The sequence below is a fragment of the Syngnathoides biaculeatus genome, chromosome 19, assembly GCF_019802595.1.
Source record: "Syngnathoides biaculeatus isolate LvHL_M chromosome 19, ASM1980259v1, whole genome shotgun sequence".
Taxonomy (NCBI): Eukaryota; Metazoa; Chordata; class Actinopteri; order Syngnathiformes; family Syngnathidae; genus Syngnathoides; species Syngnathoides biaculeatus.
In genome coordinates this window covers 17,991,320-18,018,000 of record NC_084658.1, presented here as the reverse complement: position 1 = coordinate 18,018,000, position 26,681 = coordinate 17,991,320, and the positions used below count along the sequence as shown (strand labels likewise).

The window sequence follows — 26,681 nt, the reverse complement described above, 5'->3', positions numbered from 1 at the left end:
CAATGGCGGGCCCAATGCCTACCAGGGGAGAGGGAGGGTTCAACCTCCACTGCCTAACCCTAACCCTAACCCTAACCCTAACCCTAACCCTAACCCTAACCCTAACCCTAACCCTAAAACTCGACCCCAAACTTTAATTCTAACTTTAACATTCTCTGTTTTCTTTCTTAACAAAAACTTTTTTTACAAAAAACTGTACGCCTTTCCCCAAAACCCCCCCTAAACACAACTGTGAATTTACTTTATCTTCCCTAAACACAAAAAAATGACCTACCTTTATAACTACTGAAACTTAATTCCAAAATTAAAATATTTGATTTCAAATTCAAAAGCTATATACCTTTCCCCAAACCCCCCCTAAACACAAGTATAAACTTACACTCTTAAACCTTCCCTAAACACAAAGATCACCTAGTCTTATAACCACTCTAATCTTATTTTCAAAATTAAAATATTTTATCTCAAATTTAAAAACTGTAGGCCTTTTCCCAAACCCCCCCTAAACACAACTGTGAATTTACTTTATCTTCCCTAAACACAAAAAATTACCTACCTTTATAACTACTGAAACTTAATTCCAAAATTAAAATATTTGATTTCAAATTCAAAAACTATATACCTTCCCCAAACCCCCCCTAAACACAAGTATAAACTTACACTCTTAAACCTTCCCTAAACACAAAAGATCACCTAGCCCTAAACACAAGTATAAACTTACACTCTTAAACCTTCCCTAAACACAAAGATCACCTAGCCTCATAACTACTCTATTCTTATTTTCAAAATTAAAATATCTTATCTCAAATTTAAAAACTGTATGCCTTTTCCAAAACCCCCCACCTAAACACAACAACCGATCTACTTTCCTCAAACCTCTTCTAACCACAATACCCACCTATTTATTACTTTTCTAATTCAAAACTAAAATACTTCATTCTTAAACTTCAAAATCATATCCCTTCCCCCCATACCTAAACATAACTGTTGATTTACTTTACTTAGCCCTAATCTTAGAGTCAACCCTAACATGCTCAAACCCTAGGATACTAATTTGATATCAACCTTAGCATAAAATAAAAAAATAGACTCTTAAAAGCAAAAAAATCCATAACCGGTGTGCCGCATTCAAATGCTAAATCGGTCGTCCGAGCTAGCTCTGCAGGATAACGACAACGATGGGAGGAAGAAGGACAAAACATTCACAAAACGAGGCCCCAACAACATCTTGCAAATGCATGGAGCCGCCCCCACAAACAGACAAATGCTGGTAAACATCCCAGACCCCAAGTACAATACTAACGAAGGAGGAGTAACCCAATGGTGCCCATCCACAAGAAGAGTTCCACCCACTTTCCAAGCCATCCACAGCCCAATTTGCAAAACAAATGAAACTGCAACTACGGGGAGATTTAAGAGCCCCAGCGAGCAGCTTGGACACAAACAGAAGTTCAACTCTGAACGCCTGAGGATCCACACGCACAAGACGCTGCTGCCGCTGGGAATTGTGTGCTATAGATTCTGAGGAAGACACAAAACTACTCGTCGATACGTTAATCGATCAGCACACACAGATAAGTATATATTTTCTTTATATATTATTTGGATTGAAGAGAATTTATTCATAGGTGTTACTACTCCAGTTTGCTCAGGGGCCTTAAACGTCTGGGGAATATCCCCTAGGCCCAAAGTGCCCTTTAGCAAACAGAGTTCTGCTCTTGTCTTTTTTAAAAAAAACACAATTTTGTTTTTTGCACCCTTTCCTACCTTTTTTCCATCTTTAAAACCCCTTTTTTTGGCACCAAGGACTTTTTCTTAGCAAAGCAACCTCAAAACAATTTTTTTTGAGGCCTGCAGCGCTATAATCCCTTTGTGCTAAAAGTGAAGGCCCCAAACAAAACAACAACCCCCCCCCCTTCTCTTCCTTTGTCTAAGTGGAGAAGGAGTGTTGGCCTTCTTTGTTTGCACTAATTTGTTTTGCAATCATTTTTATGGTATTTTTCCTAGTTCATTACTTTACTCCAAAGTAATTTTTTTTACCATACATCTTCACTTTTTTTCTGCACTTTGCCTCTTTTCCTTTTTTTTGGCAACCCACATCCTTTGGCATTTCTCTGGGGGACAAACTTTTTTCTCCCTCAGGTAAGTGTCTATTTCCCCCACCCGCACACATTGTCTCTCACAAAATAACAAGCTCCCACCAGGTTCTACACTGTAAAACAACCGTGATGACGCACCCGAACCGCGAGATGGGGTCCGGCCCACATGCGAACCAAAACCACGGGCATCGCCGCGACCACCACCACAGGGACACCGACGGAAATGGGCACAGGAGAATGGACCGCGCATTTCCTTCCCGTCCTGGGGGAAGGGGCGCTCGCCCTGGACACCAGAACGGGAAGGCTCAGTTCCCCTCACCTAACCCTAACCCCTAACCCCTAACCCCTAACCCCTAACCCTAACCCCACCCCTAACCCTAACCCTAACCCTAACCCTAACCCTAACCCTAACCCTAACCCCTAACCCTAACCCTAACCCTAACCCTAACCCTAACCTTAGATTTCCTACCCCATTTTTATTTATTTATTTAATTATCCCCCAACCCTGACCCCTCTAACCCTAGGTTTCCTACCCCAGTTCACCCGGACCCCTCTATCCCCTAACCCTGAACCCTCTAACCCTAGATTTCCTACCCTATTTTTATTTATTTATTTATTTATTTTGTTATCGCCCAACCCCGAACCCGCTAACCCTAGGTTTCCCACCCCATCTTCATTCAATGTCTATCCCCTGACCCGGACCCCTCTATCCCCTAACCCTGAACCCTCTAACCCTAGATTTCCCACCCTATTTTTATTTATTTTTCTATTTATTTATTTATTTATTTTGCTATCGCCCCACCCCGAACCCGCTAACCCTAGGTTTCCCACCCCATCTTCATTCTTACTTAGACTATCCCCTGACCCTTAACCCTCTAACCCTAGGTTTCCTACCCTATTTTAGTTTGTATACGTAGACTATTCCTCTCCCCAGACCCTTCCCTAAACTTAAAAGTCACCCATCCATCCTTTGTTCAACCCAAACCAGGTCTGGAAACCCTAAAAGGTCACTCAATAAACAAACACATACATTCATAAAAAATATATCATCAACAAAATGGACTTCTCACTGAACCTGCCTTTGACTTACTATTGACGTAGATTGACTTTGGTCGGATACGCGGAAGAAACAACACAATGTCTGTAAAGAAATACTGACTGAATTGTTCTGTATGATGTATTTTATTTATTTATGAAGGAAATAATGCACTTTGTACAAAATGTTTGATAAAAACAATCCATGTCTATGTATACAAAGATTTTTTTTCTAAAAAACTGTTGGAAATGTTTATGTATAAAAACTGTTTGAATGTTCAAGAAATTGTTGTAAGGTATAAGTAATGGTTGTAATGTGTAAGAAATTGTTCAAATGTGTTAAATGTTCCTACAAATATCTTCTACTGTAAACATTGTTATTTTTTGGACTTGATGTGATGACAAAAAACATCCACAAGATGGTGCCATCTACTCACCGTTCGAGGGACCTCTTCGTTGCTCGGACAACAACTTTTTTTCTACATGACGGCTCAAGCGCACACACACAGAGAGAGAGAGATGAACCGGCGGGAAGTTGATGCACCCTACACAAAGGAAGTGACATTTTGGAGGGAGCTGGCGACCAGGACACATCACTCGGTGAACAGGACTACAAAAAAACTTTTTTTTCTACACAAATGGACTATTTCTTTTCCACACATGGACAATCCTTGCCGAGTTTTGTGAGTTGCCTTTTCTTTTGAGTATTACTGTGCTCCACTCTGCTTTTTGTTTTTCCACTGTTTTTTCTTTTCTTTCATTTCAATTGTGCTCTCAGCTTGAAAAAGGTCCTATTGGACCGAAACGTCGCGATCGAGCACACACCTTTTTAGTTTTGGACTGTTTTTGTTTCATTTTGTATATTTAACTGAAAACAATTATAATTTTTTGAAAAAAACAAACATTGGCCTGGCGCTCGTTTTTGACAACAAAAATGTACTGGAGACCGCCACGCCAGGAGGAAAGACGTGGAACGAGGAGGTGGAATTTCGGAGGAGGGAGGCACTTCGATCGGAGGGCCGGTGCACCTCCCTTCCGCTTCAATGGCGGGCCCAATGCCTACCAGGGGAGAGGGAGGGTTCAACCTCCACTGCCTAACCCTAACCCAACCCTAACCCTAACCCTAACCCTAAACCCTAATCTAACCCTAACCCTAACCCTAACCCTAACCCTAACCCTAAACCTCTTCTAACCACAATACCCACCTATTTATTACTTTTCTAATTCTAATTCAAAACTAAAATACTTCATTCTTAAACTTCAAAATCATATTCCTTCCCCCCATACCTAAACATAACTGTTGATTTACTTTACTTAGCCCTAATCTTAGAGTCAACCCTAACATGCTCAAACCCTAGGATACTAATTTTATATCAACCTTAGCATAAAATAAAAAAATAGACTCTTAAAAGCAAAACAAATCCATAACGGGTGTGCCGCATTCAAATGCTAAATCAGTCGTCCGAGCTAGCTCTGCAGGATAACGACAACGATGGGAGGAAGAAGGACAAAACATTCACAAAACGAGGCCCCAACAACATCTTGCAAATGCATGGAGCCGCCCCCACAAACAGACAAATGCTGGTGAACATCCCAGACCCCAAGTACAATACTAACGAAGGAGGAGTAACCCAATGGTGCCCATCCACAAGAAGAGTTCCACCCACTTTCCAAGCCATCCACAGCCCAAATTTGCAAAACAAATGAAACTGCAACTACGGGGAGATTTAAGAGCCCCAGCGAGCAGCTTGGACACAAACAGAAGTTCAACTCTGAACGCCTGAGGATCCACACGCACAAGACGCTGCTGCCGCTGGGAATTGTGTGCTATAGATTCTGATGAAGACACAAAACTACTCGTCGATACGTTAATCGATCAGCACACACAGATAAGTATATATTTTCCTTATATATTATTTGGATTTTAAGAGAACTTATTCATAGGTGTTATACTCCAGTTTGCTCAGGGGCCTTAAACGTCTGGGGAATATCCCCTAGGCCCAAAGTGCCCTTTAGCAAACAGAGTTCTGCTCTTGTCTTTTTTAAAAAAAACACAATTTTGTTTTTTGCACCCTTTCCTACCTTTTTACCATCTTTAAAACCCCTTTTTTTGGCACCAAGGACTTTTTCTTAGCAAAGCAACCTCAAAACAATTTTTTTTGAGGCCTGCAGCGCCATAATCCCTTTGTGCTAAAAGTGAAGGCCCCAAACAAAACAACAACCCCCCCCCCTTCTCTTCCTTTGTCTAAGTGGAGAAGGAGTGTTGGCCTTCTTTGTTTGCACTAATTTGTTTTGCAATCATTTTTATGGTATTTTTCCTAGTTCATTACTTTACTCCAAAGTAAATTTTTTTACCATACCTCTTCACTTATTTTTCTGCACTTTGCCTCTTTTCCTTTTTTTGGCAACCCACATCCTTTGGCATTTCTCTGGGGGACAAACTTTTTTCTCCCTCAGGTAAGTGTCTATTTCCCCCACCCGCACACATTGTCTCTCACAAAATAACAAGCTCCCACCAGGTTCTACACTGTAAAACAACCGTGATGACGCACCCGAACCGCGAGATGGGGTCCGGCCCACATGCGAACCAAAACCACGGGCATCGCCGCGACCACCACCACAGGGACACCGACGGAAATGGGCACAGGAGAATGGACCGCGCATTTCCTTCCCGTCCTGGGGGAAGGGGCGCTCGCCCTGGACACCAGAACGGGAAGGCTCAGTTCCCCTCACCTAACCCTAACCCTAACCCTATACCCACCTATTTATTACTTTTCTAATTCTAATTCAAAACTAAAATACTTCATTCTTAAACTTCAAAATCATATTCCTTCCCCCCATACCTAAACATAACTGTTGATTTACTTTACTTAGCCCTAATCTTAGAGTCAACCCTAACATGCTCAAACCCTAGGATACTAATTTTATATCAACCTTAGCATAAAATAAAAAAATAGACTCTTAAAAGCAAAACAAATCCATAACCGGTGTGCCGCATTCCAATGCTAAAATCGGTCGTCCGAGCTAGCTCTGCAGGATAACGACAACGATGGGAGGAAGAAGGACAAAACATTCACAAAACGAGGCCCCAACAACATCTTGCAAATGCATGGAGCCGCCCCCACAAACAGACAAATGCTGGTGAACATCCCAGACCCCAAGTACAAGACTAACGAAGGAGGAGTAACCCAATGGTGCCCATCCACAAGAAGAGTTCCACCCACTTTCCAAGCCATCCACAGCCCAAATTTGCAAAACAAATGAAACTGCAACTACGGAGAGATTTAAGAGCCCCAGCGAGCAGCTTGGACACAAACAGAAGTTCAACTCTGAACGCCTGAGGATCCACACGCACAAGACGCTGCTGCCGCTGGGAATTGTGTGCTATAGATTCTGAGGAAGACACAAAACTACTCGTCGATACGTTAATCGATCAGCACACACAGATAAGTATATATTTTCCTTATATATTATTTGGATTTTAAGAGAACTTATTCATAGGTGTTATACTCCAGTTTGCTCAGGGGCCTTAAACGTCTGGGGAATATCCCCTAGGCCCAAAGTGCCCTTTAGCAAACAGAGTTCTGCTCTTGTCTTTTTTAAAAAAAACACAATTTTGTTTTTTGCACCCTTTCCTACCTTTTTACCATCTTTAAAACCCCTTTTTTTTGGCACCAAGGACTTTTTCTTAGCAAAGCAACCTCAAAACAATTTTTTTTGAGGCCTGCAGCGCTATAATCCCTTTGTGCTAAAAGTGAAGGCCCCAAACAAAACAACAACCCCCCCCCCTTCTCTTCCTTTGTCTAAGTGGAGAAGGAGTGTTGGCCTTCTTTGTTTGCACTAATTTGTTTTGCAATCATTTTTATGGTATTTTTCCTAGTTCATTACTTTACTCCAAAGTAATTTTTTTACCATACATCACTTATTTTTCTGCACTTTGCCTCTTTTCCTTTTTTTGGCAACCCACATCCTTTGGCATTTCTCTGGGGGACAAACTTTTTTCTCCCTCAGGTAAGTGTCTATTTCCCCCACCCGCACACATTGTCTCTCACAAAATAACAAGCTCCCACCAGGTTCTACACTGTAAAACAACCGTGATGACGCACCCGAACCGCGAGATGGGGTCCGGCCCACATGCGAACCAAAACCACGGGCATCGCCGCGACCACCACCACAGGGACACCGACGGAAATGGGCACAGGAGAATGGACCGCGCATTTCCTTCCCGTCCTGGGGGAAGGGGCGCTCGCCCTGGACACCAGAACGGGAAGGCTCAGTTCCCCTCACCTAACCCTAACCTGTTCTACACTGTAAAACAACCGTGATGACGCACCCGAACCGCGAGATGGGGTCCGGCCCACATGCGAACCAAAACCACGGGCATGGCCGCAACCACCACCACAGGGACACCGACGGAAATGGGCACAGGAGAATGGACCGCGCATTTCCTTCCCGTCCTGGGGGAAGGGGCGCTCGCCCTGGACACCAGAACGGGAAGGCTCAGTTCCCCTCACCTAACCCTAACCTAACCCTAACCCTAAGTCCTGGTGGGAAAGCTTTCAATTTGCTAAGACCAAAGGTAAAGCGCAGGAACAGGTCTCTCTGGAGGGGTGGCATGTAACGTTTTTGATGGCGAATCAGACATGGCGACGTTTGTATGCATTTCAGTTGTACATCACATTCTGACAGGATTGTGTCTTTACCCGTTTGAGACATCACTGCTCAGCTCCATCCATCTGTGAACGGTTTTCCACACTTTAGCTCCTCTCTGGTTGCAACAAAACTTGCAGCATCTGTGGAGTTTGGAAATGCAACCCCACTTAAATTTCTGCACTCCTCTCATTTTTTCCACTCTTTCTCAACTGCGTACTCTGCTGCAAATTTAACATTCCCTGGAAATGCCTTTCCACATTACTGTTATTTGACAACTTCTCGCCACAAAGCAAACATTCAGGCAATTCTTCTGCATTGTCAATGAATGCAAATGATTCGTTCCAAGAAACATTGAATCCTCTGTTCTCAGTAATTTCTCTTTTTCACCCTTGGGATCCATGGCCCATCACACAGCCACCAGTTTGTTTACAACCAGCACCTGCCAAGCATCCCGCCCTGATCAAAACTTGTCGCGGGCTATGATGCAAATCTTCCTTGACAGAAATGTTGAAATTTAATATTCTACACATTCTTACAGAATTGGAAAACATTTGTCCACATAGAGAACCATAATAAAAGGAAAATATTTCTACCCCGTCATCTTTTTCCATTTTCAAACATTTTTGAAAAAGCTCCAGGGAGCCATTAGGCCAGCTCTAAAGAGCCGCGGGTTGCAGATGCCCATGTTAGAGGTTTGGAAAAGAGGGAAGACAAAAAAGAAAAAGAAAAAATAAGCCATGGCCCAGATTGAACTTCCCGGCCGCCCAACCCTACATTGCCCAGTTCTTTTCTTCTGGGTTGAGTTAAAATTTCAATGATTAGGCTACATAAAAAGTTGAACAAAATATTCACAAAAAGCCAAGCAAGAAACATTAAACATTAAAACGACAGCTACATAAGTGAATTTGAGTCTGTTTGCTGAAGCTAGTCAAGTGATTTGGAGGAGCCGATTGTAATGCTAACAGGAACACCCTTGGACTACAGCCTGAAGCCACTAAAACCACAAAATTTGCAAAACACTGAAATGTCACTATAGCTCACAAAATTAAAACCTCTAACTCTTCAGAGACTCTGTACATGACAGTTATGAACAGCATATAGCTATCATTTACCTTTTAAAACGTCCGTGATGAAGTAATGAATTTGCTCATTTGGAAAGTATGCGGTTCGACTTTGCTTTACGCTGCCATCTACTGCTTGGTCAGCATCACAAACCTTACCGAGGAGGATAATAAATGAATAAGTAACTGACTTTTGAATCTCTGAATTGTTAAATACTGTAGTTTGTAACTGTTAGGATCCCAAAAACAGACCAGATTGCACACTGGTGCACTTAAGTCAGACAAAAAGCCAAACTTCATTTCCTCATCTCACACTGAGGAACCTTTTTTTGTCCCCCCGCCCTCCTATGCCAGCTTGGCACTGACACAAAACCATCAGTGAGTCCCTGCTGCCAAGCCTCACGTCAAACTTCAATTCCTCCGGCCTGGTCCAGGACACGCACGTCCATATAATGCTGCGACTCGCCGGCCAGTTAACTCGCTCCTTGCGGAACCAATCAGTCTCAGCTGCAACCTCCTCATACGGCTTATTTACTGGCGACAAAAGCCCCCACGAGCATGCTGCGGACTGTCAAGCAACTAGACAAGCACACTTTCTTCAGTCAGCTCCTACACCGTCACACGTGTCGAGTAGAAAATGTCATTTGGAATTTTGATTTTCAATATTTTGATCAGCATATTTGCTGCCATGTATAATGCTACAATGGACCGCACACATCCAGTTTCCAGAGGTTACCCCCCCACAGCAGCTGGTAATCTCAGGACCCTGGGTCGGGTACAGGAGGACCCAAATCCTCAAGGAACCTTTGGTACCCTTGTAGTTTGTCAGTTGGTTATAACACAGGGGGAACTCAAACTAGCAGGGATGGTCTGAAAATTTCCTGCAGCGGAAAAGGCCCCTTGACTCCCACTAACTCTTGAGAGGGTAAGCCACAGTGACAATTGCTCATTGGTGTATAGACCTTTGCGGCACCACATTTATTCAAAATTACATTTACAGATCCGGCATTACTGGATGCATGTGGCCCTTCACAGCATTATGCAACACTGTGGAATTAAGATTTAAACACTGAACAGCAGAACCTCAAAAATATATCTATTTTTTTACACCCTTCCCACCAAGCTGCATGCAGTGGAGTAGGAGCATACTGGAGAAACTTAGCTCGCTGAGTCACATGACAGCCTGCTGCCTGCTTGTGGAGCCAGCGTTTCCGTTGCAAGGCAAAAACCAGGTGGGAGGAAGCAGAGACGTTCTGGATCAGCAAAGAAGTGGGCCAACAGGCCAGAAAGACATGAACCCACGCAGGCGTGCATGTTCTCGGTCGGGCACGGGGAGGAATTCTCTGGCCCGAGGATGGCCGGCCAGAACACTCCGACGGCGGTCGTCAATGCCAATCAGTCATTCAGGAGGTTCTCCAAACGGCAGAAAATGCCACAATGGAGAGATAAGGAAACTAAGGATTGCTCTTTGTCAGAGTTTGTATGGGCACAAATAGATGCAATGTAGAATCTATTTTGTGGAGTCATGCCAGTACATTTAAAAAGACACCAACTGCGCTACACTGCTGTATTTCATTACTCTCAACAGTACATGAACTTATGCACATTTGTTGATTGAACTTCAATTGACTAAGAAAAGGTATTTGCAATGCCGACCTGGATGCACACTGCAGAGTAAAACAGCAAACTAGATTCTGACTAATTTAAGAACCGGACAAAGCAACGTTCATTACATTGCAGCACATGGCAAAGAAAAATCATGTAAGCATTTGTTAAAGCTGAAATACCTTTAAAAAAAAAAAAAAAGGGTCAGGTATGAGAAAAAAAAAATGAAATTTAGTTTAAGCCATGAATTCGTGGAGAGGGGTTCATCGCTACGCACTAAAGTAAACTAAACTTTTCTTCACTGTAGGTGGCACAGGGCGTTTTCAACTTCAAATGTCGCGGTGTGACGTAATAACTACATGATGCAGGCAATATGGCTACCACTTGGATGTCCAATGAGACCTCAGGAACTTTGTGCATAAATGACACGCGCTCCGCTCATATTTATTTTTTCCTATGGACATTGAAGTGAATAATGTTATATGTATTTTTCATTACAATATCTACTTTAGAATGTTTATAGGCATGACACTTGACCTTTAAGGTTGGGGAATTAGTTTTTATTGACTTTGACACACTTCTGGTTGGACTATAGAACTGCTTAACCTAATCATTAGAAAGAGTTGGGAGATTATCAAGGATTATTTAAAATGTTTAATGTGTCACAGGATACTTTGGGTAAAATCCCCTTATCCCTAACCAGCAAGTTTTCTTTACTCACTAGAGGGCAAACTTGCCCCCCACACGCCATACAACACAGGCAAATTGATCGATGCACATTGCTTGATGTACTTACCACTTTTTACCACTAGAGGGCAATACAACCACCTATAATACACCACACGTCAGGATCCACACAACACTTAACATTTTGACAAAAAAAAGTAAATTACATAAAGAAATCTAAAGAATACTGAGAAAATTAAAAGGTAAAAAAAGGAAAATACAAAAAATAGAAAATTATGCAAAAAAATTTATTCACTCCAAAACATTTAAATACACAACTATAAATAAATAACCTTTCTAGAATCACATGGAAGAAAAATTGGTTAAAGGAAATAAGAAAACACCATGTTTGGGAATGATGAATGGACAGTGGTTCACAATGGGCAAAGACATGCCTGTACTGACCGCAAAGCCAAAGGCAACGGGATTGGGGACCAACCGCCTCGATATCGGGGGAGACGAGCACACTGGCGGAAGGACCGCCCCATTCACTTCCACTCAGAACAATAGGAAGGGTGGGGTGGGGGGGCTCCTCACCCTTGTCCTTTGCCCCTGTTGTTTGTGCACCCCACCCTTGTCCTTTGCCCCTGTTGTTTGTGGACCGTGCACCATCATCCCCCCGACGTAACCACTACAAGTTGCTGCTATTCAGCAATTCAAAGTTCAGACAATGTGCTCAATGCAACACAACCCTATCCACCACCCAAGAAATACTTTGAGCTGAACAGTCTGAGACAACATCCCAATCCAGGCCCTCTCACCCAAACAGTGCTTTTGAAGTTAAACTAAAACCTTAATGTTCACATGTAGGTCACAAAATGAATTGTAAAATACTCAATTTATAGGTTTTAAATAGATAAAAAAAATGGTAACCAATTGTGAAATGTGATTGAAATAGAATATTTCAACCAGCAAACACTTAATTGATGAAACATTAGTTCATTGAAAATCCACTATTACAAGACTAGCCACCCCTGGCCCCTAATCTCTAAATATGTGGTACAGTCCGCCCCTCCCCCATCAGGCCATGCCCCCCCACCCTGACTGAAGAAAATGAATGAAATCACATTGAGATGCAGCAGTCTCTGCAGCAGCACATTCTTCAAGTGGAGCCGGCACACATTCCACTTGTCTTCTCCAGTTTCGCGGCAGAAGTTTTGCAATGAACTTACTTGTGTTGTTGCTGCTAATGCAGCAAACGGCTTCCCAGCAGAGAGGTGAGACTCTTCCTCGTCATCATAGATGCAGAAATTGGGTCAAAAACTTAGCAATTGTGTGCTGATTTAATATCAGATAGGTGATAAAGACAATCTTGAGTATATTGTAGCCATGTTATGCAATTAAATTTGGAATTTCAAATAATAAATTGGTTAAAAAGTCTTATGAGACATGTGAGCAGTGCTAATTTGAGTTGTCTATCACTAAAGTTAAATTATTTGGGCAACAGCCAAAAGTTGGAAAAGAACGTCAACATGTGTGTCCTTGACGCAATACACAGAGATCAGTGTTTAGTCTTCTGTTGTAACATTTCTCAGTCACAAGAGAGACGTACAAATTAAGTCATATTAAAGCTCGGCCCAAGGGGAATTGCTATGATACTGTATTTATTTGATGATGGCTGTATTTGGAAAACATGTTTAGAATTTTTACATCTTGTCAATATAATGTACAAAGTAAGAGTAACAAACAAACATGAATGAACCAATGATTACAGACACACACATGCAACACAACACAAAAGGACTTGCCAACTTGACAAAATGGCCACTGTTCCACAGCAGCTTTACCTGCAATGTATGACAATTGGTTGACAATGCATGAATAATTGCTTCACCCGTTGGGTCGTTGTCCTTAACAGGTTTCAGCCCTTTGGTTCCAATTTTGTATTTTGAAGACTCAAAACTCTGAATCAAATTGTGCGTGTTCTGAAATAATTTGTAGCCTGCTGGGAAATGCACACTGCATTTGTGTGTCTGCATGTGGGTGATAATTAGTGTTCGCAGTCACACACCACCTCCCCCACATACAAACAACAAAACAAAAGTTCCCCCAGGCTCTTAAATACAACTGTGTGTGTGTGTGTGTGCGTGGGTGAGAGACAGCGAGCGAGAGGGAGACCACCCAGTTCAGACTATCACACCTTCACAGCTGTACCCACAAGACTGTTTAAACCCTAAACGTAGTGTCAAACTTTCATTAACAAACATGAGTTAGAGGTGTATTTGGCGACAAAGATCAGTGGAGTCACGGTTTTGGATATAGACATTTGAAGTCTGTGGTGTTCACACCCATCCAGTTTCCGTACCGCTTTTCCTCACATGGGTACTCAGAGCCTATCCCAGCGGTCTGCGAGCAAGAGGCGGGGTACACCCTGAATTGGTTCCCATCCAATTGCAGAACACATAACAATCAACCATTAACACCAACAGGTAATTTAACATGTTGAGTTAAGATTACATGCATGTTTTGAGGATGCAGGAGGAAACTGCAGTACTTGGACAACAGTCAACACAGGCGTGGCAGGATTTTAAACTCAGGTCTTCTATACTGTAGGGAAGACGTTCTAACCACTTTCCCACTAGTGTTTCCACCTATCCATCAATTTTTATAACACTTGTCCTGAACCCTAAGCCAGTTGAGCGGACATGAGGAAAGGAACAGCCTGGACCAGTTCCCAGTCAATTGCAGAGCGCATACGGACTACCAAAAAATTTTCACTATCGTTATACAGAAAATGGATAGATGGATGTGACAATATAGCTCCAACGATTATTGGGACACAAAAACTTCATAAAGTGAAAGACAAACTATTTCTCAACACTCTAGTACGATATTGTGCAGTTTGTGCGCTTTTAGTGCTTTTCTTCCAACACATACAGTATGATGTACTTAAAAAACTACAACAACTTTGAGAAGGACTTCTAGTGAGATCGGATCACTTCGCATGACATACCTGGTGATCTCAGTGTCATTTTTGTAATTGGAGAACCACTTATTGAAACAAGTACCAAGATGGCTCTATGTACAAAGGCACAACCTCAACCATTCCTGAAATGTAGGCAAAAGTAGAGGTAACCTTGAAGTGCAGGAGTCCTTTAAGCCTCAAGAAGAAGACAGCTCAGTCTTGCAGCCTTGAGGCTACCCCATAGCTAAGGTAAAGTGCTGAAGTCTGAAAAAAAAAAAATTCATTTCAAAGCTTAAATGGGGACAGGTTTAGGGTAAGGGATAGAACCTTGTCAAGACTGTCAGCCTGTAAGTCATTTTGAAATCATATTAGTGTAATTGTTTAAAATTGGCACTAATTTGTTTTTAAAATGTACTGCAGTTGGTTAGGGTTAGATCTAAATATTTTTAGTTTGAAATTTGGCAAAGTAGGTCTGCTTCTTAACCAAAACCTAATTAAACTGTGAATGATTGTTATGTCAATCAGACAAATTTATTGCTCTGCCATGCGGTGTCATTGGAAATGCTTTTCACAATGTTAGGGTTAGGGCCAGGCCCAACTCAATAAGCAAAGAAAGACACTGAAAGACACTGGGGGAAAAAAATACTAAAAAAAAAAAAAAATAAATAAAAAAAACATTCCAATTGCACATGTATTTCTCAAAAGAATTACTTTTACAATATGCTAATTCCAAGTTGTGCTTTTGTATCAGCCACTGAATGATTCAGGACAAAAAATACATTCAGCTGCTCCACTATTTTGTGTGATAATGGATGAGATCTGTTGTGACAGTTTGCGAGACTGCAAGGACTGGCTTTGAGATAAATGCACAACAATAAACAACAGCAAAACTAGTAGCAATTGCTGTTACCCTATTCTGCTTAATGCAGAAATTGGGTATAGCTAGTAAGCTATGAATATGTCACAAAGGATCAAACAGCGTACCGCATCTTAACATCTTGTCCGCTTTTCCATGTTCTAGCTGCAAAAACTAGTGTGTTTTTACACACTTCGCCAATAAAGCTGATTTTGATTCTGAATATCCCACATGGTATGGCACCCTTTGATGACAGTACTGTGCCCTGCCTGTACAACATGACTAAGTCCCTGCTTGTAAAAGTCTAACGGATTTACACACCTTTACCGGAACCATCACTTCCACACAGAGATGAGTGAAAACAATTCTGGATGTAATTTTAATCTTTATCTCCTTGAAAGAATAACATTAAGGACAGCTTGTACACTATCGGAAAATATCCTGAATGAGAACCAAAAACGCTACAAGTGACTTCATGAAGCTCTGGAACATTGTTAGCTGATGTTAAGTTAGCTACTTGAGGTTAGTAAATTGTTGGATTCTTGTGTTCTAGGTCTGTTCCCAGCCATTTTGAACCTGGCCAGTAACGCAGAGATCACCAGCAACGCCACATGTGGGGACCCAGAAGCAGAAGTTTACTGCAAATTGGTAGAGCATGTTCCAGGACGCTTAATCAAGAACCCTCACTGTCCAAAGTGTGATGGCAACTCCATTCTGTCAAAAGGTACAAAGCCAATGATAACCTAATTGCTGCATCAAAACTTTTATTTTCACATAACATGAAAATCGATTGAGGACGTCTCATTTTCAAGGATCATCCAGCCAAAAAGGCAGTCCACGGTTAACGTCATAACAATAACAAAAACTATATACATAGGGTTTAGTTGACCACAGCATCCAAGGTTAAATAATAGGACATAAAAGTACATGGTTGATACTTGAGGTGTAGATGAATGAGGAAAATTAAATAGAATTGAGAGTGGAAGAGGCAATTGTGATGGATTAGGAGCAATAATTGTTCAAGAGGAAGTGAGAAAGCCATTAAAGAGGACGTAAAATGGATACCATTCCACACCGGTACAGTTGGTCCTGTGGAGGTATGGAAGTATCTAGGAGAGCCAGCTGTGGAGTTTTTGACGAGCTTGCTCAACAGAATGCAGCAAGTGAAAAGATGGCTAAGGAATGCAGGAAAATGTGGTGGTGCCAGTTTTTAAGAACAAGGATGATGGGCAGAGCTCTGGGAACTATAGTTGCATTAAATTTAGGAGTCACGCAATGAAGTTATTATATAGGAAAGTGTAGTAGTAATCAGATTCAGCCAAGAAGTATTTGCAACCAACAGTATGGCTTAATACCTAGAATACCACTGATGCATTATTTGTTTTGGGGATGTTAGTGGAAAACATCAGAAGACGCTACATTATATCTTTGTGGTCTAGAGAAAGTCAGTGACTGAGTACCCAGGGAGGAACTGTGGCCCTGCATGGTTAATGTTTCCAAGAGTGGTTTTCATTAGTCACTTGCAAGAGTAATTTCCTTTTGTCACTTATAATGCTGTTGATAAAGTTTGTCGGATCCAGAAGTGCCTGCTGGCTGAGTGTTGCAATGCATGCAAAGAATGGAACTGACGGATTTCTGGATCGCATGTATACAATCTGACTAGATGCACTTCCAAAAGACATGCCTCCAGAGCCGACATGGTTGTCATTTGGAATCTGGGAGATTGACATCCTGGCCAGGAGACTATTGTTATTGTGTGAATAGAATGAGCCAAAGGCCAGCACGGCTGTGAGGAATAGAAAACACAAGCCCTTGCAGTCTTTTGTAAATCTGATTTTGGATTATGTGACTCAAACTCATGTTACTTTGTGCAGAACGCCATCCCATCACAAACTCTATCGATGGAACCAATCAATGGTGGCAGAGTCCAAGCATCAAGAACGGCCGCCAGTTCCATTGGGTCACAATTACGCTGGATCTGAAACAGGTGAAGTGCAAACAACAATGTGCTAGCGTGGTGGCACAAGTTTTGCACAGCCAGTAAGGCTTTTCTGCTCTCTGTAGATCTTTCAAGTGGCTTACATCATTATCAAGGCAGCAAACTCTCCTCGACCAGGTTACTGTGTTTCTATACTTTGTGCTCACTGGCACTGAAATAGTGGACAAACTGTGATGAAAGGGATTTATTGGAGCTCTGAAGTTGATCTTTCTCACAGGCAACTGGATTCTGGAGCGTTCTCTGGATGGCATAACCTTTGAACCGTGGCAATTTTATGCCATCAGCGACTCAGAGTGCTTGTCACATTACAACATTACACCGAGACTCGGACCCCCAACCTACAAAAGTGACACGGAGGTCATCTGCACATCATACTATTCCAGGCTGGAGCCTCTGGAGCATGGAGAGGTGAGTCCGACTCTCCCCAAAGACCCCCTTAGGGATATTTGGGAAGGGGCCAGGGTCATCTTTGGTCTCTATCTGTCTCTCTCTCTCTCTCTCTCTCTCACAGATTCACACATCGCTGATCAACAGTCGACCTGGAGCGGACGATTTAACCTCTGAGCTCTTGAACTTCACTTCAGCCCGTTTCATCCAACTTCGGTTACAGCGAATCCGAACACTCAACGCTGACCTGATGACTCTGAGTGCACATGACCCTCGAGAAATCGACCCAATCGTCACTCGGCGGGTATTATGAGAATCTGTATTGCTCACATGATGCAAAATTATATACTGTATCTTTTTTATTTCAGTATTATTACTCAATAAAGGACATCTCTGTGGGCGGCATGTGTATCTGCTATGGACATGCCCGAAGCTGTCCGTTGGACACAGTTACAAAGGTGATACCAAACTCTCATTCAAAGAGTTAATTCATTCAAACTCCTCTGCGATAAAGATATTGGGCCATTTTTTCTCCGCAAAATTAAAAAAAAAATTAGGAAGGGTAAACCCTATCTATAGTTTTGAAATTGATAAAAAATTAAGGCATTAGGTGCTGGACTGCAAATATGCATGTGTTCACTGCAAATGGAAATTGTGTGTGCCTGTGTGTGTAGAAACTCCAGTGTGTGTGTGAACACAACACCTGCGGAGTGACCTGCAACCACTGTTGCCCTGGTTACCACCAGAAGCCATGGCAACCAGGGACAATCTCACAAGGAAACACATGTGAAAGTAAGACTCGATAATAATGTTTATCAACAAACCGATGTGGCTTCTGTTCTGCTATAACAGTCTCATACCTTCCTGAACTAAGTCACTGATGGAGTAGCGCATTTCCCTGACTTCAGTGTGGGTTCTGTTCCCACTCAGTCATAGTATGAATGTGAGTATGAATGGTTGTCCGTTTCATTTTGTGTCCAGAAGACTGATTGGAGGCCAGTTCAGGGTGTGGTCTAACCACTTCACCCTAAATTGGTGGGAATAGGGTCCACCACCCTGCAACCCAGAACATGATAAGCAGTATTATGGATGGATGGATGGATGGATGGATATTCCTGAACTCAAGCTAGTCTTTGAGACTTTTCATTTCTCTTGTGGAAGCCAGAGAATGAATCAATTTATGTTCAAATAGAACATTAACCATCAAGTCACTTTAACCGTTATCACAAACACCAGCCATTACTCTGTGTGCCTCTTAGAGTGTAACTGTCACAAGAAAGCAAGCGACTGTTTCTACAATCAAACAGTTGCTGATCTGAGATTGAGCGTAAACATCCACGGCGTTCGCCACGGAGGCGGAGTCTGTATTGACTGTCAGCAGAACACTGCTGGAATTAACTGTGAGACCTGTGCCGACCAATACTTTAGACCTGACCAGGTTACTATAGTTAACACACAAAACTCACAGTGGAACAGTTAACACAAGTGTGCTGACGTATGTGCTGTATTTATGTGCCTGAGTGTAGGTTTCTCCTGATTCTGAATTTCCTTGTGTGGAGTGTGACTGTGATTTGAGAGGTGCAGAGTCTTCCATCTGCACCAGAGATGGCACTTTGTCAGGTGACAATGATATTTCAATGTGTTGCTCATGTACAGGTGCTTCTTACTTTAGCAGCATAATAATCCTACCATCTACAGCTTGATTAAATTATTTTTGCATTGGCTGCTCGTGAAGATGTGTTGCTTATATCTCCTGTTTGTATCTATTATTTTTGTTCTTTTAGGTAAGGCAGTCACGTTTGTGATAGCAACATGGCAGCACAAATTGAGGCTATAACTGGTGTGTGTGTGCGGTAGGTGTTATTGCAGGTCAGTGTGCCTGTAAAAATGGCTTTGCAGGCCGTAGGTGCGACCGTTGTGCATTTGGGTTCCGAGATTTTCCTCTTTGTGCTCCGTGCGAGTGTAACCTCGCTGGCAGCATCAACAGTGATCCATGTGACGACTGCATTTGCAAAGTAGGTCTAATGAACAGTATTATATTATCTGTACAGGATGCAATATGGGACTTGTCACGTGTGCACTCCTCCTCAGGCCAATGTGATGGGGGGGCACTGTGACCTGTGTAAAGCCGGTTTCTACAACCTGCAAGGCGCCAACCCGCTCGGCTGCACCGACTGTTTCTGCTTCGGCGTGTCGGATGTCTGTGAAAGCTCCACTTGGTCGCTTGTGCAGGTAACGCATGCGCACAGAGTGAATGCCGGTGTCGGCACCAGAGCACATACGTTGGGTGGGCATTTGGTCAGCGATGGGGATAGAGGTTGCCGGGGGGTATTGTAACACTCATAAAATGTGTACTTGCCAAGGGGGCGCTACTATTTTGTGACTCCTGACACTTTATCTTTTTGTCAACATGTCGTTTTTTAGCATTGTGCTCTGATCAGTATTTATTGCATCATACGGAGTATTGTGTGTCTGGGTTAGAGCCTTCCCACTGCTCTAAATGCTAGAGGACTTGGCATCCTTTCCACAATTGTCAATAAAAAAACAAAAAAGGTGTTCCATCATCGCCAGAGTACATGTAACCTTTAATGTGCAGTGATGCTTGCCACAATGTCTTTATTTTTCAATAGTATTTTCTATCACTCGACTGTTGTCGTTCTCGCCATGTACAGAAATTCCTCATTTTTCATGGTTAATGGGGACCAGAACCCCCCGCGAAATGTGAAAAACAGTGACCGCCGCCCGCCCACACACAAGCTGGGAATTTTCATGTATGTATCTGGTTACCAGAAGGACTAAAATATGTAAACAGTATTCATACTTAGATGCACGAGTGACTGGACCCGACACGCTTCCATAAGTGGGTCAAAAATGACCCATAATACAATTAATGCGTTTTTAAGAAAATTTGGTCAAGAATAACCGTTTGTATAATATTTAGTATTATATTTAGGACCATACAAGAATGATTTCATGTTTGAAATCTTTTTTACATTTTTGAAAAAGAAAATTACCCAGAACAGCAATAGAAAAATTTGAGCATCCATCGTGCATGTGCATCTGTCTGTGTATGTATACAACTGTCCAGTCATTGATTGACAGTTCCTCTCTTTTTTCCGTTTTGCCTTCTTGTCTCGTCACTGTATGCAATTCAGACAAACTACCTCTTTCTGGCAGTGATCATTGCAAACAGGTACATTGCATTTACCACACCTATGGTTGACTTTGCGATCTTTGTTCATTGGGCAGATCTGACACCTTTTTCTCTTTGGTTGGCCCTGCGTATTTCTTTCGTGTGTCTGGGTTGTGGCTTTTGTCACCCTGCACCTCTCCATTGCTTCAATAATCGGGGTTTGGGGTTGAGGGCACCTTCCCACAGGGTTCATACTCAGTCTGACCAAAAAAAAATTTGAGGGCTTTTTGGGGCCGACACGAAAAATTTAGGGCCATCGTGGGAAATCAAGAGTAAAGAACAAAAAAGACTCACCCAAAGGTCCATCGGCTGTTCTTGGTTCATCAAAGGTTCCAGTACCTCAGTACCTGTGACAGTGATCACGTGTCGCCCCTTGTGGTAGTTCTCATTGATATGACCATTGTCAATGTCTTCACATAATTACTTCACATAACAGTCTACAGAAAAACAGATTCTAACTACAATTGCAACTATATACACAAATATCTTCTACTGATGTCTGTCTCAGCACCCCTACTTTAGCGCCTTGAGTCTACCCAGTGCCTCCTCTATTTGTTGCTGCAGAGGTGCCAAAGTGGCTCTCGTCCTTTGCTCTGCCTTTGAGTGCATTGGCCTCAGTGATAAACCTCAGATTCCTCTTTTCTTCTGCCTCCTCACACAGACTGTCAGCCTTCTCAATAAGCGTAGATATGTCAGTCTCTATTCTGGTTTTTTTTTTTGGCTTCGAGGCCGTTTAGCGCCGCCTTAGCTGCCTTCCTCTTCTCTGCCTGTTTTGATGCATCCTTCTTTTCCTCCTCTAGATGCTGGACGTAAATATTTCTGGCAGAAGACGCAGGGACCAACAGCTCCCTTGTGATAGGCACCATGTCAGGCCCTCCATATTGCTGGACCACTTCCACTATTTGCCTCCGAGCAATAAGTGACTCCTTGCTTAGATTGTCCTCGGTGACCTCCTTGTTTGTGAAGAAGCCTCTTTCCACAGATGCCTGTCCATGAGACAGGAGCAGCAGCTGCTTTATTACGTCCCATAGCTCCTGGAACTGCTGGCTTTCCTGCTGATGCAGAGTGGAGTGGAAGAGCGTGTCCAGCCTGTCCTTAGAGATGCTGAAGTCAGAGAAAGCGACCCTAATCTCCTCATCTTCTTGGATCTTTTCACTCAGTCTGGAATACTGGAACAGAATCTTGTTGCAATTGCTTTCCTCCACCCTGCTGTGATCTACCATGATGTTTAAGGTTATTTGGAGTTTTTTGTTGTTCTCCTTTTCATCTTTCATGGCAATCTGCCGAGGGTCCATCCAGTTTAGTAGGCGGACTAAACTGTATATGATGGGGGGCCTTCTCCAGCAACTTTTCTATCATGTTTACCAGGAAAGTTTGGCAGCTCGGTCAGTTGCAATGCCAAGATTTCAGAAGCAGTCTCTCAGCAGCAAAGCCTATGCCAACTTTCGATAAATCCACCCAGTGTGACTTGTCATCCACATTAATCTTGACAAGGCTGGAGAGGGAGGCTGCCTTTTTTTTTTTTCTTCTAAAAAGGACTTCAGGCTTGATGAACTTTTCCATCAGAGTCTTGATGAGGGTGCACATGTCCTTTGCGAGGAAGGGAAGCATAGGCTTGTCAGTCTGGTACAATTTCAGGAATGGTTCCACCAGCCTGGCGCACATGAGAAAGAAGTGAAGCTTGGCAACAAAGATGGGGTCCTGTGCTGCTTTCTGAACAGCAGTCAAGGAGCTGTTGGTTGGGCAGGTCACCTTCTTCGTCGTTGCTGCCTCGCAATAATCTCGCACGTGTGGCATCAGGGTGATGGCTCTCTCTGCCACAATGTTTTCAAGCCATCTGTGCTTGCAGAACATGAGAGGGAGAGTGTCGGATCCTGTGACTTGTTTAAAGTCCTCACGCCTGGCAGGTGCATCGCGAAACAAGTTGTAGAGGCTGGACAGAAAATCTTCCACCCCCCATCCAGCAGCCTCGCAACAGATTCGAAATGCGTTATGGAGGATGTGTCGACCGCAGCTTCCATTTTGCAATATACGGCGGGTGGTCATCTTTTCTATTTGTTCTTGAATTGATTTGTAAAGCTTCCAATTAACATTGGGGCCATCCATCGAGAGCTGTAGCAGCTTTTGGTGACCGAAGTCACACACGATAGGGTCCAGACGCTCCTGAAGACCAGTTGCTGCTGAATGTCCCAGGAATTCAGAGGTGCGGACACGGTCATCATTCCACAATCGCACATGAATGTCCAGCTGTTTATCTTGCATCTCATGATTTAGAGACTCAAAGAGGAGGACATATTCTGATTCAGCCTTCACTTTCTGCCTCGGTAGAGATGAAAAGTGGGCAGCGATGCCAAATGTAGCAAGGTACGAAGTCTTCCTTTCCCCACAGTGGTAGTTTTTAGCCATGTCACTGTCTGGAAACATGACTGCAAACCCTTTCGAATTATTTTCACAAGATTTGTAACCGTAATTGCTGCAGATCACTTTTAAAGTCCACACGATCTCTGCCTTTAACGAGTCTGTCTTTGTGTATTGAACTACGTTCATAAAGCCTGACTTATGGCTGGTTGAAGTCTATGACTGGACAATTATCAGGTGCGCATGCACTGCCAATACCACTGCCTGAAGTTGATGCTTCACCATCTTGATATTTTAGAAACAGATTCATACCAATGGAAGATGAGAGAGTCTTCACCAAATCAGCGTGTCTCCTGTTTTTCCGGGGCGACTCCAGCGCTTTGACGCCCATCTTCATCCACTCCTTTGTCATGGTGCATCATGCTCAGGAGCACACCAGCTTTTCCTTTCTTTCTGATATAGCTGACCATGGTAAGGCTGTCGCTGAATCCAAACTGTGCTGTAAACCTCCCTGGACTTGGAAGGCCTCATCAGAGGAAGGGATGTCTGGCTTATTCTGACGTAGAGTCCCCACGATAGTGAGATCCTTCTCCAGGAGATGCTCTGCGAGTGGCACACTGGTGAAAAAAAATTATCCATGGTGATGTTGCGACCTGTGTTTCTAAATCTACTACACAACTGCTGGACAATGCTTTCTCCCAGATTCTTCTGAACTTCTTCCCCTGGTTGTCTCCCCGTGTAAACTACACCATCTATTGCACAGGGGATGCGTGCATCACAAACCCAGAAGATCTTTAGGCCGTACTTGGCAGGCTTGCTTGGCATGTACTAGGGATCGCAAAAAAAAAAAAAAAACGCTTACTTTCATAACCGGTTTTAACCAAACAGCTGTAGCAAAGAAACTATTAACCAGTTTTAAAACCGGTACCATTGTGGTGTTTACATAATTTACCCGCGGGACCTCGAGTTGGGGTGCGGGGTTCCGCACAGACTGTTTTGGTTGTTGCTCTTCCGGAGTGACGAGTTCACAGAGTTCCCCCAGTTATGAGAGTAGTGTTTTGATGTCTGCCAATAAAACAAGTTTACTCCCATACTTTGGAGAGTTTCCTCGATGCCATGTTTGATATTTCTTTGATTTAGCTGAATGTTCTTTTGAGTCCAACTTTACTCTAACAGCGAAACTTGAAAAAAGTGGAAATGATGTTGAAAAAAAATAGCGCAAGTGGAATAACTTGAACCAGAAAAAAATGATGGGAAATTTTAACCGATTTCGAAAGTCCGATTACGGTTTAAAAAAAAAAAAAAAAAAAAAAACAACGTTCTAACCGGTTATTTGTAACTCGCTAGCATGTACTGTAGAAACTTGCACCTACCTCTGAATGGCATAAGCTGTTCGTCCACAGTGACACAATCACTGGGGATGACTCGCTGTCTGCAGTTGACCAGGAACAGGTCCCATACATAGCAGAAGGCTGCCATATGATCTGTTTCCAGGCGGAAGGCTCTGGTCCTCTTATCATCAAAGCGCAAGATACAGCGAATGTCTTCAAATCTTCCAACAGCCATAGTGGCCTTGTACATGGAATTATGTACAGGACTTCCGAACAACTCACGGATAGATACATCACAGTTCTTCTCACTCCCTGCAAGCAGGGTCAATCCAATGAAAGCCACAAATTCTTCTTTGGTGACATTTTTTCATTCTTTTCCTCTAGCTGTTGCGACCCTCTATCCTTCCAAGTTTGTGCACTTCATCACCTCTTGGATTATATCATCAGTGATAAAGAGCTCCCATGCATCTTTGGGTGAGACACTGGTGCTAAGCCTTTGTACAGGCCCACCATGTCTTCTGAGGATACCCTGGTTGGGAGGAAACTAGTTCCAGTAAGAGCCCTTCCGACTCATTCTGTTGGACGTGATTTGGACACTTTCTTCTTCAGAGGACACATGAAAGGAATCTTCTGAGTCAGATTGATCCTATTCAGTTGGATTTCAAGCTGGACGACTGCTACTGCCACCATCAGAAACTTTAGATCCGGAGTCCAACCCCGTTACTGCCTCTTCATCATCCAGCATCTGTCAGACCATTTCAGCTGTGTATCTAGCAGCCATGACACCTTGGATGAGGAAAGATGAGTCGTGTTTTCAATAGTTCAATATGTAGCTATATAAATAAACACACACACACACACAGTAATGTTAGCTAGTTATGATACATGAGCACCATCTGCTTTCTCAGCACGGAAAGAAAAAAAAATTACACCGGTTATGAAGTAGGCTAAATTTGTTGATAAATAAAATACTCTTTCACAAAACAATCATGAATGACATGCGCGCACACACGATGCATATAGTAATGTTAGCTATCTTTGTTACCTAGCTAGTATTTGCTAGTTATAAAGCAGGTCAATTTGTAGATAAATAGTCAGGAAAGACACACAAACAATATTATATGAAAATAATACTTACACGTATCAGCTCTTGATGTGTTAAATGAGCTTCCTGAGGGGTGGCACTTCTGATATAGTCTGCGTGGTCCACAGTTAATTTATTGCTGACAGCCAAAGTTGATTAGAATCAGTGGTTCCAATTGGATTCCATAGAAAATGGGGTCACTTTTGACCCACTTATGGAAGCTTGGGGTAGTAATACAAAAACTGAAATTTTCTTAAAATGTATAAAATGACATATTAAAAAAAAACTGTTTTTTGAGTAATACCTGGAATATGAAATGAGAACAAATTTTCAGTCCGAAGATATTTCAAGAAAACAACCTCACCGGGTCATTTTGGACCCAGTTATGCATCTAAGGGTTAAGTCAATGATGTTGTAGGAGTACACGCACCTGACTTTGGTATGGGCAGCGTGGGATCGATTCCCACTCAGTGATGGTATTGATATTTGCTCTGTGACTGACTGGCAACCAGCTCAAGGTGGACCCTGCCTCCTGCCCGTTGATAGCGGAGTTGGCTCCAGTACTCTCGCGACCCTTGTGAGGAAAGATGGCTAAGAAGATGGATTTATACTTTACATATTTGAGACTAAGATTACAACAGTACACATGTTTACTTAAACCCTTCATTCTAAAACGTGTTACTCTTTCCTACAACAGCCTGACTGTGGTCGGAAACGCAGGGGAGACGTACGCACGCACGCACGCGCGCACACGCACACACGGCGAAGGAGAGGCTCATAGAGAGTTTTTAAATTCACCCACCTGCAACAGATAGCATAGCAACAGGATGATCGTAGACACGGTCCTTGAAGAAGCACACGTAGCTGTCCTCTTCCCCCCAAAAAAGCCTTTTTCCATCAATATTGAAAACATGCCCCGCCATGTAAGAAACTCTTTCCCCACGTACTGACGAGCAGCACCATACAAAGGCACGTTTCTGAGGCTGTGTATATTTTTTTAATATTTCGAACCAGCCTTTTATGGTCATAAAGTCTCGTCCTGGAGTGTGAGAAACAATGGAGGGTCCAACAAGGTGAAAAGTGTCTTGTCCGGAGCCCTGGAGGACATCCCAACAGGTCCCTGCGGTCCACGCGCCATTGCTGAACAGTTGGTTGATTCCTCATGATGTGTCCCAAAAGTGATAAAAGTTCTCCCAAATACGAGCCAATTCCTCTCAGTGGATCCATGAAGGGGGGGGGGAGAAAAAAAAAAAAAAAAAAAAAAAAAAACCTGGCCAGGGCGTGCGTTTCCAGCACAAGACTAAGATAAAGTACATACGCAGCATGGACGTGGACGAGACGACCACAACTAGTAAATGGGTGGGACAAGGGAAGTTCCCGTCTGTACTCTCT

At 42.9% G+C, this 26,681-nt stretch overlaps 2 protein-coding genes and 3 long non-coding RNA genes across 8 annotated transcripts in view; 1 reads left to right on the top strand and 4 right to left on the bottom strand.

Annotated features, from left to right (window-relative positions):
- Positions 1–70: 70 nt before the first annotated feature.
- Positions 71–7,425, bottom strand: LOC133492813 (uncharacterized). Its single transcript, XR_009792752.1, has 4 exons — positions 6,091–7,425; positions 4,337–5,882; positions 620–895; positions 71–113 (listed from the first exon to the last, which is right to left on the bottom strand). It is a non-coding gene; the product is annotated as an uncharacterized LOC133492813 (long non-coding RNA).
- LOC133492814 (uncharacterized) lies at positions 2,848–4,308 on the bottom strand. Its single transcript, XR_009792753.1, has 2 exons — positions 4,278–4,308; positions 2,848–4,242 (listed from the first exon to the last, which is right to left on the bottom strand). It is a non-coding gene; the product is annotated as an uncharacterized LOC133492814 (long non-coding RNA).
- A 295-nt stretch (positions 7,426–7,720) lies between the features above and the next one.
- Positions 7,721–26,491, bottom strand: LOC133492766 (uncharacterized). 2 transcript variants are annotated; one of them, XR_009792739.1, is made up of 3 exons: positions 26,092–26,491; positions 25,720–25,863; positions 7,721–7,924 (listed from the first exon to the last, which is right to left on the bottom strand). It is a non-coding gene; the product is annotated as an uncharacterized LOC133492766 (long non-coding RNA). The 2 variants fall into 2 exon arrangements; XR_009792740.1 differs by lacking the exon at positions 7,721–7,924 and adding an exon at positions 15,566–15,651.
- The window catches only part of lama1 (laminin, alpha 1), a 33,380-nt gene continuing 18,957 nt past the window's right edge, over positions 12,259–26,681 (top strand). For both annotated transcript variants that reach the window (XR_009792738.1, XM_061805410.1), the window contains exons 1-12: positions 12,259–12,393; positions 15,491–15,661; positions 16,812–16,924; positions 17,002–17,053; positions 17,154–17,344; positions 17,448–17,627; positions 17,692–17,781; positions 17,998–18,115; positions 18,583–18,761; positions 18,850–18,943; positions 19,181–19,338; positions 19,415–19,555. Coding sequence is in view for 1 of the 2 variants with exons in the window: in XM_061805410.1 (XP_061661394.1) it covers positions 12,339–12,393; positions 15,491–15,661; positions 16,812–16,924; positions 17,002–17,053; positions 17,154–17,344; positions 17,448–17,627; positions 17,692–17,781; positions 17,998–18,115; positions 18,583–18,761; positions 18,850–18,943; positions 19,181–19,338; positions 19,415–19,555 (1,542 nt within the window). In the remaining variant the exon portion in view is untranslated. The remainder of the gene's footprint in view (positions 12,394–15,490; positions 15,662–16,811; positions 16,925–17,001; positions 17,054–17,153; positions 17,345–17,447; positions 17,628–17,691; positions 17,782–17,997; positions 18,116–18,582; positions 18,762–18,849; positions 18,944–19,180; positions 19,339–19,414; positions 19,556–26,681) is intronic.
- LOC133492765 (uncharacterized) lies at positions 21,856–24,594 on the bottom strand. 2 transcript variants are annotated; one of them, XM_061805411.1, is made up of 2 exons: positions 24,248–24,594; positions 21,856–23,702 (listed from the first exon to the last, which is right to left on the bottom strand). In XM_061805411.1, exon 2 carries the CDS (start codon positions 23,061–23,063, stop codon positions 21,903–21,905), a length of 1,161 nt encoding a protein of 386 aa, XP_061661395.1. In that variant the 5' UTR covers positions 23,064–23,702; positions 24,248–24,594; the 3' UTR covers positions 21,856–21,902. The 2 variants fall into 2 exon arrangements, with proteins under 2 accessions (XP_061661395.1, XP_061661396.1); XM_061805412.1 differs by lacking the exon at positions 24,248–24,594 and adding an exon at positions 23,827–23,886.

What these genes read in the sequence shown, in the direction of transcription:
- LOC133492765 (XM_061805411.1), bottom strand. Translation starts at nt 23,063, where the DNA reads ATGAACGTAGTTCAATACACAAAGACAGACTCGTTAAAGGCAGAGATC.